The 21,310-nt window shown below is 43.4% G+C and overlaps 1 protein-coding gene across 1 annotated transcript in view; it reads left to right on the top strand.

The window, feature by feature from the left end:
* WDR55 (WD repeat domain 55) overlaps positions 1-21,310 on the top strand; it is a 57,099-nt gene that overhangs the window by 22,166 nt on the left and 13,623 nt on the right. Inside the window, exons 5-8 of the mRNA XM_073649514.1 lie at positions 251-338; positions 770-949; positions 16,470-16,569; positions 18,922-19,091. Of these exons, the coding sequence (XP_073505615.1) occupies positions 251-338; positions 770-949; positions 16,470-16,569; positions 18,922-19,091 (538 nt within the window). The remainder of the gene's footprint in view (positions 1-250; positions 339-769; positions 950-16,469; positions 16,570-18,921; positions 19,092-21,310) is intronic.

Below are 21,310 nucleotides of genomic sequence, written 5' to 3'. Positions count from 1 at the left end.
CTCCAGAATGGGGGTCCCCTATCCCCGACTGCTGCTGTCAGGAGAGCTGGCTGTCATATTACTGCCATTGGAGATCCAAATACAGTCGGGCACACTATAGCTTCTATATGAACCCATGTCAACGTTTTTGCTTGTTTTTTTTACTAATTCAGTTTTACAACTCTCTTTAATTTCATAGCATTTTTGGGGGGAGGTAGTAGTGGCAAAACATTTTAAGTAATATTTCACTGTTGCTTTTTTTTATTTTTAGAGCTTTTCACAGTTTCCAAAGACAGGTCCATTCATATCCTTAATGTGGAGGAGGGAAAACTGGTGAAACGCATCACCAAGGCCCACGAGTAAGAATCCTGATTGCATCTCTTTAAGAAGCTAAGTGTGCGCCTCTGCCATGCATGCTGTCACTTCATCTGATCTTGTAATACTACCTGAAGTAGAGGCCCCTTACCAATGCGCTGTGGTTATTATCGGCCAATTACTATGCCCATGCATGTTCCTTAGTGAAAGTCCAGAAAGGTTTTTGCAATTTACACAACGACCACTAGATGCCAGTAGAGTACATTAATAAAACGACCTCATACCGCTCCAGTAGTTGTGTCCCTTATGGCCACTGGACATAGAAAGCAGACACAAGGGTTAATTTCTGTTACAATGGTGTTTTTTGCTCAGATATTTATTCAGACACCCACTAGTTCAATATCGACACCTTGTTCTTCAACAATCACAACATTTTTCTAGTAAAATTAACCATTTTCTGCTGTTTTTTTTTTAGCTCTCCACTGAACAGACTGCTGCTGATAGACGAGAACCTCTTTGCCACTGGTGATGACAGCGGGATGTTAAAAGTGTGGGACCTCCGGAGAGGCACATCCTTCATGGAGGTGAAGAACCACGAGGAGTACATAAGTGACATGGTCATTGACCAGAACAAAAAGATGCTGCTTACAGCCAGGTACTGACTGTATACTACTATGCGCTGACTGTATACTACTATGTGCTGACTGTATACTACTATGCGCTGACTGTATACTACTATGCGCTGACTGTATACTACTATGCGCTGACTGTATACTACTATGTGCTGACTGTATACTACTGCTGACTGTATACTACTATGTGCTGACTGTATACTACTATGTGCTGACTGTATACTACTGCTGACTGTATACTACTATGTGCTGACTGTATACTACTATGTGCTGACTGTATACTACTGCTGACTGTATACTACTGCTGACTGTATACTACTATGTGCTGACTGTATACTACTATGTGCTGACTGTATACTACTGCTGACTGTATACTACTAAGTGCTGACTGTATACTACTATGTGCTGACTGTATACTACTATGTGCTGACTGTATACTACTGCTGACTGTATACTACTATGTGCTGACTGTATACTACTATGTGCTGACTGTATACTACTGCTGACTGTATACTACTATGTGCTGACTGTATACTACTATGTGCTGACTGTATACTACTATGTGCTGACTGTATACTACTGCTGACTGTATACTACTATGTGCTGACTGTATACTACTGCTGACTGTATACTACTGCTGACTGTATACTACTGCTGACTGTATACTACTGCTGACTGTATACTACTGCTGACTGTATACTACTGCTGACTGTATACTACTATGTGCTGACTGTATACTACTATGTGCTGACTGTATACTACTGCTGACTGTATACTACTATGTGCTGACTGTATACTACTATGTGCTGACTGTATACTACTGCTGACTGTATACTACTATGTGCTGACTGTATACTACTATGTGCTGACTGTATACTACTGCTGACTGTATAGTACTATGCGCTGACTGTATACTTCTATGTGCTGACTGTATACTACTGCTGACTGTATACTACTATGTGCTGACTGTATACTACTATGCGCTGACTGTATACTACTATGTGCTGACTGTATACTACTGCTGACTGTATACTACTATGTGCTGACTGTATACTTCTATGTGCTGGCTGTATGCTACTATGTGCTGACTGTATGCTACTATGTGCTGACTGTATACTACTGTGTGCTGACTGTATACTACTGTGTGCTGACTGTATGCTACTATGTGCTGACTGTATACTACTGCTGACTGTATACTACTATGTGCTGACTGTACACTACTATGTGCTGACTGTATGCTACTATGTGCTGACTGTATGCTACTATGTGCTGACTGTATACTACTATGTGCTGACTGTATACTAGTATGTACACTGAGACATGCTCCTTACAGCCAGGTATTGGCTGTATACTACTATGTGCACGGTGAGAGATGCTCCTTACAGCCGGGTATTGGCTGTATACTACTATGTGCTGACTGTATGCAACTATGTGCTGACTGTATACTACTATGTGCTGACTGTATGCTACTATGTGCTGAATGTATACTACTATGTGCATTGTTGAGAGATGCTCCTTACAGCAAAGTACTGACTGTATACTACTATGTGCTTACTGTATACTACTGTGTACACTGTGAGACATGCTCCTTACAGCCGGGTATTGGCTGTATACTACTATGTGCACGGTGAGAGATGCTCCTTACAGCAAGGTATTGACTGTATACTACTATGTGCACGGTGAGAGATGTTCCTTACAGCCAGGTACTGACTGTATACTACTATGTGCTGACTGTATACTACTATGTACACTGTGTGACATGCTCATTACACCCGGGTACTGGCTGTATACTACTATGTACACTGTGTGACATGCTCATTACACCCGGGTACTGGCTGTATACTACTATGTGCACAGTGAGAGATGCTCCTTACAGCCAGGTACTGACTGTGTACTACTATGTGCTGACTGTATACTACTATGTACACTGTGTGACATGCTCATTACACCCGGGTACTGGCTGTATACGACTATGTGCACAGTGAGAGATGCTCCTTACAGCCAGGTACTGACTGTATACTACTATGTGCACTGTGTGACATGCTCATTACACCCGGGTACTGGCTGTATACGACTATGTGCACAGTGAGAGATGCTCCTTACAGCCGGGTACTGACTGTATACTACCATATGCTGACTGTATACTACTATGTGTTGGCTGTACACTACTATGTGCACGGTGAAAGATGCTCCTTACAGCCAGGTGCTGACTGTATACTACTACGTGCACGGTGAGAGATACTCCTTACAGCCAGGTACTGACTGTATACTACTATGTGCTGACTGTATACTACTATGTACACTGTGTGACATGCTCATTACACCCGGGTACTGGCTGTATACTACTGACTGTATACTACTATGTGCACTGGGAGAGATGCTCCTTACAGCCAGGTACTAACTGTATACTACTATGTCCACGGTGAGAGATTCTCCTTACAGCCAGGTCCTGACTGTATATTACTATGTGCTGACTGTATACTACTATGTGCTGACTGTATACTACTATGTCCACGGTGAGAGATTCTCCTTACAGCCAGGTCCTGACTGTATATTACTATGTGCTGACTGTATACTACTATGTGCTGACTGTATACTACTATGTGCACGGTGAGAGATGCTCCTTACAGCCAGGTTCTGACTGTACACTACTATGTGCTTACTGTATACTACTGTGTACACTGTGAGACATGCTCCTTACACCCGGGTACTGGCTGTATACTACTATGTGCACGGTGAGAGATGCTCCTTACAGCCAGGTACTGACTGTATACTACTATGTGCTGACTGTATACTACTATGTGTACTGTGAGACATGGTCCTTACAGCCAGGTACTGATTGTATACTACTATGTGCTGACTGTATACTGCTATGTGCTGACTGTATACTGCTATGTGCTGACTGTATGCTTCTATGTGCTGACTGTATGCTACTATGTGCTGACTGTATGCTACTATGTGCTGACTGTATACTACTGTGTGCTGACTGTATGCTACTATGTGCTGACTGTATACTACTGCTGACTGTATGCTACTATGTGCTGACTGTATGCTACTATGTGCTGACTGTATGCTACTATGTGCTGACTGTATACTAGTATGTACACTGAGACATGCGCCTTACAGCCAGGTATTGGCTGTATACTACTATGTGCACGGTGAGAGATGCTCCTTACAGCCGGGTATTGGCTGTATACTACTATGTGCTGACTGTATGCTACTATGTGCTGACTGTATGCTACTATGTGCTGACTGTATACTACTATGTACATTGTGAGACATGCTCCTTACTGCCAGGTATTGTCTGTATACTACTATGTACACTGTGAGACATGCTCCTTACATCCAGGTACTGACTGTATACTACTGACTGTATACTACTATGTGCATTGGGAGAGATGCTCCTTACAGCAAAGTACTGACTGTATACTACTATGTGCTTACTGTATACTACTGTGTACACTGTGAGACATGCTCCTTACAGCCGTATATTGGCTGTATACTACTATGTGCACGGTGAGAGATGCTCCTTACAGCCAGGTACTGACTGTATACTACTATGTGCTGACTGTATACTACTATGTGTACTGTGAGACATGGTCCTTACAGCCAGGTACTGACTGTATACTACCATATGCTGACTGTATACTACTATGTGCTGACTGTATACTACTATGTACACTGAGAGATGCTCCTTACAGCAAAGTACTGACTGTGTACTACTATATGCTGACTGTATACTACTATGTACACTGTGTGACATGCTCCTTATACACCCGGGTACTGGCTGTATACTACTATGTGCACGGTGAGAGATGCTCCTTACAGCCAGGTACTGACTGTATACTACTATGTGCTGACTCTATACTACTGCTGACTGTATACTACTATGTGTACTGTGAGACATGGTCCTTACAGCCAGGTACTGATTGTATACTGCTATGTGCTGACTGTATACTGCTATGTGCTGACTGTATACTGCTATGTGCATCCTTCATGGAGGTGAAGAACCACGAGGAGTACATAAGTGACATGGTCATTGACCAGAACAAAAAGATGCTGCTTACAGCCAGGTACTGACTGTATACTACTATGTGCTGACTGTATACTACTATGTGCTGACTGTATACTACTATGCGCTGACTGTATACTACTATGCGCTGACTGTATACTACTATGCGCTGACTGTATACTACTATGCGCTGACTGTATACTACTATGTGCTGACTGTATACTACTGCTGACTGTATACTACTATGTGCTGACTGTATACTACTATGTGCTGACTGTATACTACTGCTGACTGTATACTACTATGTGCTGACTGTATACTACTATGTGCTGACTGTATACTACTGCTGACTGTATACTACTGCTGACTGTATACTACTATGTGCTGACTGTATACTACTATGTGCTGACTGTATACTACTGCTGACTGTATACTACTAAGTGCTGACTGTATACTACTATGTGCTGACTGTATACTACTATGTGCTGACTGTATACTACTGCTGACTGTATACTACTATGTGCTGACTGTATACTACTATGTGCTGACTGTATACTACTGCTGACTGTATACTACTATGTGCTGACTGTATACTACTATGTGCTGACTGTATACTACTATGTGCTGACTGTATACTACTGCTGACTGTATACTACTATGTGCTGACTGTATACTACTATGTGCTGACTGTATACTACTATGTGCTGACTGTATACTACTATGTGCTGACTGTATACTACTGCTGACTGTATACTACTGCTGACTGTATACTACTATGTGCTGACTGTATACTACTATGTGCTGACTGTATACTACTGCTGACTGTATACTACTATGTGCTGACTGTATACTACTATGTGCTGACTGTATACTACTGCTGACTGTATACTACTATGTGCTGACTGTATACTACTATGTGCTGACTGTATACTACTGCTGACTGTATAGTACTATGCGCTGACTGTATACTTCTATGTGCTGACTGTATACTACTGCTGACTGTATACTACTATGTGCTGACTGTATACTACTATGCGCTGACTGTATACTACTATGTGCTGACTGTATACTACTGCTGACTGTATACTACTATGTGCTGACTGTATACTTCTATGTGCTGGCTGTATGCTACTATGTGCTGACTGTATGCTACTATGTGCTGACTGTATACTACTGTGTGCTGACTGTATACTACTGTGTGCTGACTGTATGCTACTATGTGCTGACTGTATACTACTGCTGACTGTATACTACTATGTGCTGACTGTACACTACTATGTGCTGACTGTATGCTACTATGTGCTGACTGTATGCTACTATGTGCTGACTGTATACTACTATGTGCTGACTGTATACTAGTATGTACACTGAGACATGCTCCTTACAGCCAGGTATTGGCTGTATACTACTATGTGCACGGTGAGAGATGCTCCTTACAGCCGGGTATTGGCTGTATACTACTATGTGCTGACTGTATGCAACTATGTGCTGACTGTATACTACTATGTGCTGACTGTATGCTACTATGTGCTGAATGTATACTGCTATGTGCATTGTTGAGAGATGCTCCTTACAGCAAAGTACTGACTGTATACTACTATGTGCTTACTGTATACTACTGTGTACACTGTGAGACATGCTCCTTACAGCCGGGTATTGGCTGTATACTACTATGTGCACGGTGAGAGATGCTCCTTACAGCAAGGTTTTGACTGTATACTACTATGTGCACGGTGAGAGATGTTCCTTACAGCCAGGTACTGACTGTATACTACTATGTGCTGACTGTATACTACTATGTACACTGTGTGACATGCTCATTACACCCGGGTACTGGCTGTATACTACTATGTACACTGTGTGACATGCTCATTACACCCGGGTACTGGCTGTATACTACTATGTGCACAGTGAGAGATGCTCCTTACAGCCAGGTACTGACTGTGTACTACTATGTGCTGACTGTATACTACTATGTACACTGTGTGACATGCTCATTACACCCGGGTACTGGCTGTATACGACTATGTGCACAGTGAGAGATGCTCCTTACAGCCAGGTACTGACTGTATACTACTATGTGCACTGTGTGACATGCTCATTACACCCGGGTACTGGCTGTATACGACTATGTGCACAGTGAGAGATGCTCCTTACAGCCGGGTACTGACTGTATACTACCATATGCTGACTGTATACTACTATGTGTTGGCTGTACACTACTATGTGCACGGTGAAAGATGCTCCTTACAGCCAGGTGCTGACTGTATACTACTACGTGCACGGTGAGAGATACTCCTTACAGCCAGGTACTGACTGTATACTACTATGTGCTGACTGTATACTACTATGTACACTGTGTGACATGCTCATTACACCCGGGTACTGGCTGTATACTACTGACTGTATACTACTATGTGCACTGGGAGAGATGCTCCTTACAGCCAGGTACTAACTGTATACTACTATGTCCACGGTGAGAGATTCTCCTTACAGCCAGGTCCTGACTGTATATTACTATGTGCTGACTGTATACTACTATGTGCTGACTGTATACTACTATGTGCACGGTGAGAGATGCTCCTTACACCCGGGTACTGGCTGTATACTACTATGTGCACGGTGAGAGATGCTCCTTACAGCCAGGTACTGACTGTATACTACTATGTGCTGACTGTATACTACTATGTGTACTGTGAGACATGGTCCTTACAGCCAGGTACTGATTGTATACTACTATGTGCTGACTGTATACTGCTATGTGCTGACTGTATGCTTCTATGTGCTGACTGTATGCTACTATGTGCTGACTGTATGCTACTATGTGCTGACTGTATACTACTGTGTGCTGACTGTATGCTACTATGTGCTGACTGTATACTACTGCTGACTGTATGCTACTATGTGCTGACTGTATGCTACTATGTGCTGACTGTATGCTACTATGTGCTGACTGTATACTAGTATGTACACTGAGACATGCGCCTTACAGCCAGGTATTGGCTGTATACTACTATGTGCACGGTGAGAGATGCTCCTTACAGCCGGGTATTGGCTGTATACTACTATGTGCTGACTGTATGCTACTATGTGCTGACTGTATGCTACTATGTGCTGACTGTATACTACTATGTACATTGTGAGACATGCTCCTTACTGCCAGGTATTGTCTGTATACTACTATGTACACTGTGAGACATGCTCCTTACATCCAGGTACTGACTGTATACTACTGACTGTATACTACTATGTGCATTGGGAGAGATGCTCCTTACAGCAAAGTACTGACTGTATACTACTATGTGCTTACTGTATACTACTGTGTACACTGTGAGACATGCTCCTTACAGCCGTATATTGGCTGTATACTACTATGTGCACGGTGAGAGATGCTCCTTACAGCCAGGTACTGACTGTATACTACTATGTGCTGACTGTATACTACTATGTGTACTGTGAGACATGGTCCTTACAGCCAGGTACTGACTGTATACTACCATATGCTGACTGTATACTACTATGTGCTGACTGTATACTACTATGTACACTGAGAGATGCTCCTTACAGCAAAGTACTGACTGTGTACTACTATATGCTGACTGTATACTACTATGTACACTGTGTGACATGCTCCTTATACACCCGGGTACTGGCTGTATACTACTATGTGCACGGTGAGAGATGCTCCTTACAGCCAGGTACTGACTGTATACTACTATGTGCTGACTCTATACTACTGCTGACTGTATACTACTATGTGTACTGTGAGACATGGTCCTTACAGCCAGGTACTGATTGTATACTGCTATGTGCTGACTGTATACTGCTATGTGCTGACTGTATACTGCTATGTGCTGACTGTATACTACTATGTGCTGACTGTATACTACTATGTGCTGACTGTACACTACTATGTGCTTACTGTATACTACTGTGTACACTGTGAGACATGCTCCTTCCAGCCGGGTATTGGCTGTATACTACTATGTGCTGACTGTATACTACTATGTGCTGACTGTATACTACTATGTACACTGTGTGACATGCTCCTTACACCCGGGTACTGGCTGTATACTACTATGTGCACGGTGAGAGATGCTCCTTACACCCGGGTACTGGCTGTATACTACTATGTGCACGGTGAGAGATGCTCCTTACAGCCAGGTACTGACTGTATACTACTATGTGCTGACTCTATACTAATGCTGACTGTATACTACTATGTGTACTGTGAGACATGGTCCTTACAGCCAGGTACTGATTCTATACTACTATGTGCTGACTGTATACTACTATGTGCTGACTGTATACTACTATGTGCTGACTGTACACTACTATGTGCTTACTGTATACTACTGTGTACACTGTGAGACATGCTCCTTACAGCCGGGTATTGGCTGTATACTACTATGTGCTGACTGTATACTACTATGTGCTGACTGTATACTACTATGTGCTGACTGTATACTACTATGTACACTGTGTGACATGCTCCTTACACCCGGGTACTGGCTGTATACTACTATGTGCACGGTGAGAGATGCTCCTTACACCCGGGTACTGGCTGTATACTACTATGTGCACGGTGAGAGATGCTCCTTACAGCCAGGTACTGACTGTATACTACTATGTGCTGACTCTATACTAATGCTGACTGTATACTACTATGTGTACTGTGAGACATGGTCCTTACAGCCAGGTACTGATTGTATACTACTATGTGCTGACTGTATACTGCTATGTGCTGACTGTATACTACTATGTGCTGACTGTACACTACTATGTGCTTACTGTATACTACTGTGTACACTGTGAGACATGCTCCTTACAGCCGGGTATTGGCTGTATACTACTATGTGCTGACTGTATACTACTATGTGCTGACTGTATACTACTATGTACACTGTGTGACATGCTCCTTACACCCGGGTACTGGCTGTATACTACTATGTGCACGGTGAGAGATGCTCCTTACACCCGGGTACTGGCTGTATACTACTATGTGCACGGTGAGAGATGCTCCTTACAGCCAGGTACTGACTGTATACTACTATGTGCTGACTCTATACTAATGCTGACTGTATACTACTATGTGTACTGTGAGACATGGTCCTTACAGCCAGGTACTGATTGTATACTACTATGTGCTGACTGTATACTGCTATGTGCTGACTGTATACTGCTATGTGCTGACTGTATACTGCTATGTGCTGACTGTATACTACTATGTGCTGACTGTATGCTACTATGTGCTGACTGTATGCTACTGTGTGCTGACTGTATGCTACTATGTGCTGACTGTATGCTACTATGTGCTGTCTGTATACTACTGCTGACTGTATGCTACTATGTGCTGACTGTATGCTACTATGTGCTGACTGTATGCTACTATGTGCTGACTGTATACTACTATGTGCTGACTGTATACTAGTATGTACACTGAGACATGCTCCTTACAGCCAGGTATTGGCTGTATACTATTATGTGCACGGTGAGAGATGCTCCTTACAGCCGGGTATTGGCTGTATACTACTATGTGCTGACTGTATGCAACTATGTGCTGACTGTATACTACTATGTGCTGACTGTATGCTACTATGTGCTGAATGTATACTACTATGTGCATTGTTGAGAGATGCTCCTTACAGCAAAGTACTGACTGTATACTACTATGTGCTTACTGTATACAACTATGTGCTGACTGTATGCTACTATGTGCTGACTGTATACTACTATGTACATTGTGAGACATGCTCCTTACTGCCAGGTATTGTCTGTATACTACTATGTACACTGTGAGACATGCTCCTTACATCCAGGTACTGACTGTATACTACTGACTGTATACTACTATGTGCATTGGGAGAGATGCTCCTTACAGCAAAGTACTGACTGTATATTACTATGTGCTTACTGTATACTACTGTGTACACTGTGAGACATGCTCCTTACAGCCGGGTTTTGGCTGTATACTACTATGTGCACGGTGAGAGATGCTCCTTACAGCCAGGTCCTGGCTGTATACTACTATGTGCTGACTATATACTACTATGTGCACGGTGAGAGATGCTCCTTACAGCCAGGTACTGACTGTATACTACTATGTTCTGACTGTATACTACTATGTACAATGTGTGACATGCTCATTACACCCGGGTACTGGCTGTATACTACTATGTGCACAGTGAGAGATGCTCCTTACAGCCAGGTACTGACTGTATACTACCATATGCTGACTGTATACTACTATGTGCTGACTGTATACTACTATGTGCACAGTGAGAGATGCTCCTTACAGCCATATGCTGACTGTATACTACTATGTGCTGACTGTATACTACTATCTACACTGTGAGAGATGCTCCTTACAGCCAGGTACTGACTGTATACTACTACGTGCACGGTGAGAGATACTCATTACAGCCAGGTACTGACTGTATACTACTATGTGCTGACAGTATACTACTATGTACACTGTGAGACATGCTCCTTACAGCCAGGTACTAACTGTATACTACTATGTCCACGGTGAGAGATTCTCCTTACAGCCAGGTACTGACTGTATGCTACTATGTGCACTTGGAGAGATTCTCCTTACAGCCAGGTCCTGACTGTATACTACTATGTGCTGACTGTATACTACTATGTGCTGACTGTATACTACTATGTGCATGGTGAGAGATGCTCCTTACAGCCAGGTTCTGACTGTACACTACTATGTGCTTACTGTATACTACTGTGTACACTGTGAGACATGCTCCTTACAGCCGGGTATTGGCTGTATACTACTATGTGCACGGTGAGAGATGCTCCTTACAGCCAGGTACTGATTGTATACTACTATGTGCTGACTGTATACTACTATGTACACTGTGTGACATGCTCCTTACACCCGGGTACTGGCTGTATACTACTATGTGCTGACTGTATACTACTATGTGCACAGTGAGAGATGCTCCTTACAGGTAGGTACTGACTGTACACTACTACGTGCACAGTGAGAGATACTCATTACAGCCAGGTACTGACTATATACTACTATGTGCTGACTGTATACTACTGTGTACACTGTGTGACATGCTCATTACACCCGGGTACTGGCTGTATACTATTATGTGCACGGTGAGAGATGCTCCTTACAGCCAAGTGCTGACTGTATACTACTATGTGCTGACTGTATACTACTATGTGCTGACTGTATACTACTATGTGCTGGCTGTACACTATTATGTGCACGGTGAAAGATGCTCCTTACAGCTAGGTACTGACTGTATACTACTATGTGCTGACTATATGCTACTATATACACTGTGAGACATGCTCCTTACAGCCGGGTATTGGCTGTATCCTACTATGTGCACGGTGAGAGATGCTCCTTACTGCTGGGTATTGGCTGTATACTACTATGGGCACGGTGAGAGATGCTCTTTACAGCCGGGTATTGGCTGTATACTACTATGTGCTGACTGTATGCAACTATGTGCTGACTGTATACTACTATGTGCTGACTGTATACTACTGTGTACACTGTGTGACATGCTCATTACACCCGGGTACTGGCTGTATACTATTATGTGCACGGTGAGAGATGCTCCTTACAGCCAAGTGCTGACTGTATACTACTATGTGCTGACTGTATACTACTATGTGCTGACTGTATACTACTATGTGCTGGCTGTACACTATTATGTGCACGGTGAAAGATGCTCCTTACAGCTAGGTACTGACTGTATACTACTATGTGCTGACTATATGCTACTATATACACTGTGAGACATGCTCCTTACAGCCGGGTATTGGCTGTATCCTACTATGTGCACGGTGAGAGATGCTCCTTACTGCTGGGTATTGGCTGTATACTACTATGGGCACGGTGAGAGATGCTCTTTACAACCAGGTACTGACTGTATACTACTATGTGCTGACTGTATACTACTATGTACACTGTGAGACATGCTCCTTACAGCAAGGTACTAACTGTATACTACTATGTCCACGGTGAGAGATACTCCTTACAGCCAGGTACTGACTATATACTACTATGTGCACTGTGAGAGATGCTCCTTACAGCCAGGTGCTGACTATATACTACTATGTGCACTGGGAGAGATGCTCCTTACAGCCAGGTACTGACTATATACTACTACGTGCACGGTGAGAGATACTCCTTACAGCCAGGTACTGACTGTATACTACTATGTGCTGACTATATGCTACTATATACACTGTGAGACATGCTCCTTACAGCCGGGTATTGGCTGTATCCTACTATGTGCACGGTGAGAGATGCTCCTTACTGCTGGGTAATGGCTGTATACTACTATGGGCACGGTGAGAGATGCTCTTTACAACCAGGTACTGACTGTATACTACTATGTGCTGACTGTATACTACTATGTACACTGTGAGACATGCTCCTTACAGCAAGGTACTAACTGTATACTACTATGTCCACGGTGAGAGATACTCCTTACAGCCAGGTACTGACTATATACTACTATGTGCACTGTGAGAGATGCTCCTTACAGCCAGGTACTGACTATATACTACTATGTGCACTGTGAGAGATGCTCCTTACAGCCAGGTACTGACTGTATACTACTATGTGCACTGGGAGAGATGCTCCTTACAGCCAGGTACTGACTATATACTACTATGTGCACTGTGAGAGATGCTCCTTACAGCCAGGTACTGACTATATACTACTATGTGCACTGTGAGAGATGCTCCTTACAGCCAGGTACTGACTATATACTACTATGTGCACTGTGAGAGATGCTCCTTATAGCCAGGTACTGACTGTATACTACTATGTGCACTGGGAGAGATGCTCCTTACAGCCAGGTACTGACTATATACTACTATGTGCACTGTGAGAGATGCTCCTTACAGCCAGGTACTGACTATATACTACTATGTGCACTGTGAGAGATGCTCCTTACAGCCAGGTACTGACTGTATACTACTATGTGCTGACTGTATACTACTATGTACACTGTGTGACATGCTCCTTACACTCGGGTACTGGCTGTATACTACTATGTGCTGACTATATACTTCTATGTGCACAGTGAGAGATGCTCCTTACAGCCAGGTCCTGGCTGTATACTACTATGTGCTGACTATATACTACTATGTGCACGGTGAGAGATGCTCCTTACAGCCAGGTTCTGACTGTACACTACTATGTGCATGGTGAGAGCTGCTCCTTACAGCCAGGTACTGACTGTATACTACTATGTGCTGACTGTATACTACTATGTGCTGACTGTATACTACTTTGTGCTGACTGTATACTACTATGTGCTGACCTTATACTACTATGTGCACTGGGAGAGATGCTCCTTACAGCTAGGTACTGACTATATACTACTATGTGCACTGTGAGAGATGCTCCTTACAGCCAGGTACTGACTTTATACTACCATGTGCTGACTGTATACTACCATGTGCTTACTGTATACTACTATATGCTGACTGTATACTACTATGTACACTGTGAGACATGCTCCTTAGAGCTAGGTACTGACTGTATACTACTCTGTGCTGATTGTATACTACTCTGTGCTGACTGTATACTACTGCTGACTGTATACTACTATGTGCTGGCTGTATACTACTATGTGTACTGTGAGACATGGTCCTAACAGCCAGGTACTGATTGTATACTACTATGTGCTGATTGTATACTACTATGTGCTGACTGTATACTACTATGTGCTGACTGTATACTACTATGTGCTGACTGTATACTACTATGTGCTGATTGTATACTACTATGTGCTGACTGTATACTACTGCTGACTGTATACTGCTTTGTGCTGACTGCACACTACTATGTGCTGACTGTATACTACTATTGACTGTATACTATTGCTGACTGTATGCTGCTATGTGCTGACTGTATACTATGCTGATTGTATACTACTTTGTGCTGACTGCATACTACTTTGTTCTGACTGTATGCTACTATGTGCTGACTGTATACTACTGCTGACTGTATACTACTGCTGAATGTATACTACTATGTGCTGACTGTTTGCTACTATGTGCTGACTGTATGCTACTATGTACTGATTGTATACTACTATGTGCTGACTGTATACTACTATGTGCTGACTGTTTGCTACTATGTGCTGACTGTATACTGCTATGTGCTGACTGTATGCTACTATGTGCTGACTGTATGCTACTATGTGCTGACTGTATGCTACTATGTGCTGACTGTATACTAGTATGTACACTGTGAGACATGCTCCTTACAGCCAGGTATTGGCTGTATACTACTATGTGCACGGTGAGAGATGCTCCTTACAGCCGGGTACTGACTGTATAGTACTATTTGCTGGCTGTATGGTACTATGTGCTGACTGTATACTACTGTGTGCTGACTGTATACTACAATATACACTGTGAGACATGCTCCTAACAGCCGAGTATTGGCTGTATACTACGATGTGCTGACTGTATGCAGCTATGTGCTGACTGTATACAACTATGTGCTGACTGTATACAACTATGTGCTGACTGTATGCTACTATGTGCTGACTGTATACTACTATGTACATTGTGAAACATGCTCCTTACAGCCAGGTATTGGCTGTATACTACTATGTGCTGGCTGTATAGTACTATGTGCTGACTGTATACTACTATGTACACTGTGAGACATGCTCCTTACAGCCAGGTACTGACTGTATTCTACTATGTGCATTGGGAGAGATGCTCCTTACAGCAAGGTACTGACTGTATACTACTATGTGCTTACTGTATACTACTGTGTACACTGTGAGACATGCTCCTTACAGCCGGGTATTGGCTGTATACTACTATGTGCACGGTGAGAGATACTCCTTACAGCCAGGTACTGACTGTATACTACCATATGCTGACTGTATACTTCTATGTGCTGACTGTATACTACTATGTGCATGGTGAAAGATGCTCCTTACAGCCAGGTACTGACTTTATACTACCATGTGCTGACTGTATACTACCATGTGCTTACTGTATACTACTATATGCTGACTGTATACTACCATGTGCTGACTGTATACTACTATGTGCTGACTCTACACTACTATGTGCTGACTGCATACTACTATGTGCTGACTGCATACTACTATGTGCTGACTGCATACTACTATGTGCTGACTGTATACTACTATGTGCTGACTGTATACTACTATGTGCTGACTCTACACTACTATGTGCTGACTGTATACTACTATGTACACTGTGAGAGATGCTCCTTACAGCCAGGTACTGACTGTACACTACTATGTGCACTTCTGCACTGTAACGGGGTCAGACATTAGAAGGTTGTCTGATGATTACAGCATTACACAACAACAACACCTCAGTTTTTTGGGTGATTTTCAGGCTTGTCTTGAGATTTGGGTTAAAAGTCTTGTGTGTTATTATTACTTTTCATCTAGTCTCCTCTTATTCTATTGTGGAACATATAAAATACACCTGAATGTCATTTAATTTTTGTAGAAAGTCTCTGTAATCCTATTTTTCCCTCCTAGTGGAGATGGAACAATGGGAGTCTTCAACATTAAGAGGCGCCGGTTTGAGTTGCTTTCTGAATACCAGAATGGAGATTTGACATCAATAGCTATCATGAAGGTTTGTTCTGCCTTGTTTTTCTTCTGATGCCTTATGCTATTTTTTATGACATGTGCTGCTGATAGAGCAAATCCCAGACAACCTCTTTATTCCTGCGGAAGAGCAGTGACTGTATTGTACCTGTAAATCAATTTATCTTTTTTAATTTTATCATTAAGGCTACATTTACAAAGAATGGAATTGCTGCGGAAAATTTCCACAAACTCCACAATAGTCTGTAGATGTAAATCCACAAAAAATCCTGTACAAGACGAGCTTTTTAAATGTGTATATATAAAAAAAAAAAGTATGAAGCTCTTCTCTGGAGCTGCGCGGCGGTCACTTTTCCGTACAGAACCTTGTTCTGGCTTCCATAGAATTGTTTTGAGATCTTGTGACGTAGCTTCTAACTTCTGGCCAGTCAGAATCTGCGCTTACATGATGGTGTCGCGGGATCAAAGTGGTGAAGAAGAATGGTGAAGACGCCGGGGGCAGCGTACTTATATTTAAAACGCCACTTCAGTGCTGAAAACAAAACGCTGGAGTGGTGCTGTAATGGCTTTTTTTTCCTGGTCCCCTGCCGGTCACTGTGTGACCCTTTGACCTGCAGTGACTTCTCTTCCCATGTGTGCACAGCAGTAGGTGATGGGCTCATTGTCATTTCTCCAATAGAGTCCGGCTGGGGACCAGTCAGGTAAGCAATGGCAGTGCCAGGGAAGAAGAGCATCTTATTTTTGTGTTTGTTTATTTTGAACTTTATTCAAAGCGTTTGCGTCTTCTTGTGGTTTCTTTTTTTCTGATTGCTGATTTTGCAGTCAAAGCTTCATATCTACCCCAAAATGGTATCAGTAAAAATGTCATTTCGTTCTGCAGATAAACAAGCCCTCACACAGCTCTATCGACCAAAAATTGAAGCTGTCAGTGGTCTCGGAAAATGACAACATAATCCCCTAAATTTATTTATTTTTTGCAAGCGTCCTTTTTTTTTCACCACTAAAATAGTTTTAAAAAAGTGATAAGTTTAGTATCTCCGTAATCGTACTGACTATGGACAATCATGGTGCCAGGTTATTTTTGCCACACGATGTACACTGTAAAAAACATTCCTAAAAAATAATGTCAGAAATGCGTTTGTTACAATTTCACTGCACTAAGGGTATGTGCACACGATGCAGAAATTAAGCAGAAAATTTCTGCATCATTTCTGCATCTCCCTGGCAGAAAAAACGCATGCAGATTGTGCATGCGTTTTTCCTGCGGAATACATGCGGATTCACATGCGTTTCCGCATGTGGATTGACAAGCGCTTTCCAGGCGATTTTAGCATCACCTGGAAAGTGCTTGACAACTAGGTCACACTATATAAATCCATGCAACCGGCAAACAGCATGGATTTATATAGCGTGACCCGAGAGAGTGTATATACTTACCTCCGATGGCCCGCGCTGTCCTGCTTTACAAAGTTCCCGGCTGCCGGCAACTTTGAATTGAAAGACCCGTCACATGACTCTGACGTCAGCGCAGGTCCTACAACTCACTGCAAGTGCCGGGAACCAAGCCGGAGCGCTGCGCGGGCCGACAGAAGGTAAGAATACATTTATTTTTTATTTTATTCTTTTTTTACAGCTTTTTTTAATGGTACCTGGGTGTGGATGAGACTCTCCTCTCCTCCACACCCGGGTACCATCCGCATATTAGAACGCGCCAATAGCGCAAGTACAATTGCAGTCTTGCGGAATTGGCGCGTTCTAATGCAAGTCAATGGCGGCGAAATCGCCACGTTTCCGCAAAATTAATTGACATGCTGCGGATTTTTGACCGCAGCGTTCACGCTGCGGAAAAATCCGCATCATGGGCACAGCACATGCGGATTTCCATTGGGGAACATTGCTTCCCTTCTACCATGCGTTTTTCATGCGTTTCCGCAACTGCAAAAACACCGCGGAAACGCATGAAATACGCATCGTGTGAACTCAGCCTTAGAGTTTTCCCGTGCTCCATTACACTAGGTTGGAAAATGAATGGTACGGACAGTTTCATGGGAAATTAATAAAAGTCAGTAAACATTTTTGGAGTTTTTAGAACAAACCCGAGTACCTGGATGACATGTACATACATTATCCTTGCGGGAAGTCCTTACATTCAAATCCAGGACCCCGATACTACAAATCCACAGTGCTAGCCACTGGGCCACCACTATATGCACAGTAGGGATTTTAGATTGAGTCTCCATTGAGACACAGATTAATGTGAATGATTATACCCTGTGTACAGTGTATTGCCTTCTAATGTGTACGCAGGAGGTAACAGAAACCTTCTGATATATACTGTACCTGTTATCTTTAGCTCTAATACATCCCTTTCTTTTGTTAGAAAGGCAAAAAGGTGGCATGTGGATCCAGCGAGGGGACCATTTATCTGTTCAACTGGAACGGGTTTGGAGCCACAAGTGATCGCTTTAAAGTGAAGGCTGAGTCCATTGACTGTATGATCTCTATTAATGATAACATAGTGTGCACAGGGTCCATGGATGGCGTCATTAGGTCAGTGCCAAGCTTTTCTTATTTACTTCTTATTCCTGCCATTTACGACTGTATGACACCTAGAAATGTTGTTTCTTGGCAACGTCTGGTATTTACAAGTAGCTGGTGTGGCACTCTGCAATCGCAGTGATGGGGACTTCAGTGTGGCCATGGGCTAACGGGAACCGTTACCGGACACTACACAACACCTATGGCTTGGTCTGCTTGCTGTTATTTTGTTAAAATCCCTGTTTACTCTGCTGCAGATCTAGCAGTGCTCTGAATGCTGAGCCCTTTATAACCCCACCCACACCTCTGATTGGCAGCTTTTATGTACTGTGCATAGTGACAGAAAGCTGCTAATCACTGCTGTTGGGTTACACAGACCAAGAGGCACGAGGCACCTAGTCCTGTAGTGATAATCTCCTGATGATAAAACACTGATATTATTGAAACAGCAAAACACAGCATAGTAAACCCCTACATCATTCTCAACCCTTACATCATTCTGCTCCCAGATTACATAGAAAAAAACTGCTGATCGATTTGGATTAATTAATTTATTAGGAATTTTCATACATAGGGAGATGCAGCCAGGCTCTGATTTAGAAATGTTCATAATATTTCATTAACTAATAACTAGTGTTGAGCATTCCGATACTGTAATATCGGGTATCGGCCGATATTCGCGGTATCTGAGTTCCGATACTGAGTTCCGATACTTTTAGAATATCGGATACCGGAATCGGAAGTTCCCATAATGCCTGTGCTCTGCAGTGTCTCTGAAGGATGACAAGCTGGATGGCAGCGCTCAGCTGCGATCCAGCCTGTCATCAGAATGCCATCCCAGCGTGGGACAATTCTCCTGATTGTTTAAAAGCCGGCGGGCGGTAAAAAGCCGCCGGCTTTTAAACAATCACACAGCCCCATACTGCTTCCCCGCAGCCTCCCACCCCGATCCTCCGCTCCCCTCGCCACCTCACATCCCGATCGTAAGTTAGGACCGGGCGGGGAGCGCTGCACCAGGGAGCAGGGAGTGAAGGACCCGGGCGGGGAAGCCGGCAGTGAAAAGACTTCACCGCGGCTTTCCCATTCTGTGCTGCGCTCTCCCGCCGGTTATTTCAAATGAACAGCTGAGGTATCAGGTGATGCCGATTAGCTGTTCATTTGAAGTTGCCGCGGTGCCCTCAGAGGGTTCATGTGAGTTCATGCTTGACTGCATTGCATGAAGTCACATGAACTTTCCCACGGCTGCACAGGTCAGCCTCACCTCCCAGACCATCAGCCCGTCATGATTAGTGTGTGCGGGTGTCTGTGCGATGTCTGCGGGTGTGTGCGTGCAGGCAGACATAGACATGTGACACTACTACTCCCATCAGCCTATGTCTGTCCCCCGTCCACTCGTGCCAGCAGGATCAGCTCGATGGGAGCAGTAGTTCCCATCAGCCTGATCCTGCTATTTAAACTGCCCCATGTGTTATTTTTGCCCCTATACATCTTTTATTATTTTAGGCCCCCATATATATTTGTTTTTGGTCCCCAATAATTTTTAAATACATGTCATTGGTGGCCAGTGGTTACCTAAAATAAATTAGTTCATACATTACCTGTCCCCGCCGATCGCCACCTAAAATAAAGTAAAAAATAAAAAACTACACCTATACTCACCTAGACACCTAATTCCCCGAAGCAATCGATCTCCTATAATAAAATATAAAATAATAAACCACAACCTTATCCTTACCCCTCCGTAGTAGTCCACGAGTGTCCCACGATGATCTCCAGTTTAGAGCAGCCACATAGAATGTGACCGCTCTGAACCGCTGCCGCCGCTAGAATGACGGGGCCGTAAAGCAGCCCCGTCATTGCATAAGCGGGTTCGCCGGAGTTCAGGCAGCGCTGCTCCGGTTAGCTCCTTTACGGCCCTGCTGTACCGTGAGAAATTCCCACGGTACAGCAGTGCCGTAAAGGAGGTCTCCGGAGCTGCGCTGCCTGAATGCACTCCGGTGACCTCAGTCAGTGGCTCCCGCTGCCGGGAGCGGACGTGTTCCCGGCAGTGTGAGCTTACAGCAGCCATGCACAGCTGTCACCATCTCCAGATGTGACAGCTGTGCATGGGAGATCAGCGCAGGAACGTGGACAGGTAACTATTATTTTTTTTTAGAAAACTAAGAATTAAATAAAATGTGTGTTTTATTTCAAATAAATTATTTTTTTCTTGGTGTAGTGTGTTTTTTCTT

Source organism: Phyllobates terribilis, unplaced genomic scaffold (genome assembly GCF_046119375.1).
Source record: "Phyllobates terribilis strain yellow unplaced genomic scaffold, ASM4611937v1 Scaffold_10__3_contigs__length_209671492, whole genome shotgun sequence".
NCBI classification, from domain to species: domain Eukaryota; kingdom Metazoa; phylum Chordata; class Amphibia; order Anura; family Dendrobatidae; genus Phyllobates; species Phyllobates terribilis.
The sequence above is the reverse complement of the archived record's forward strand: the minus strand, read 5'-3'. Positions and strand labels throughout refer to the sequence as shown.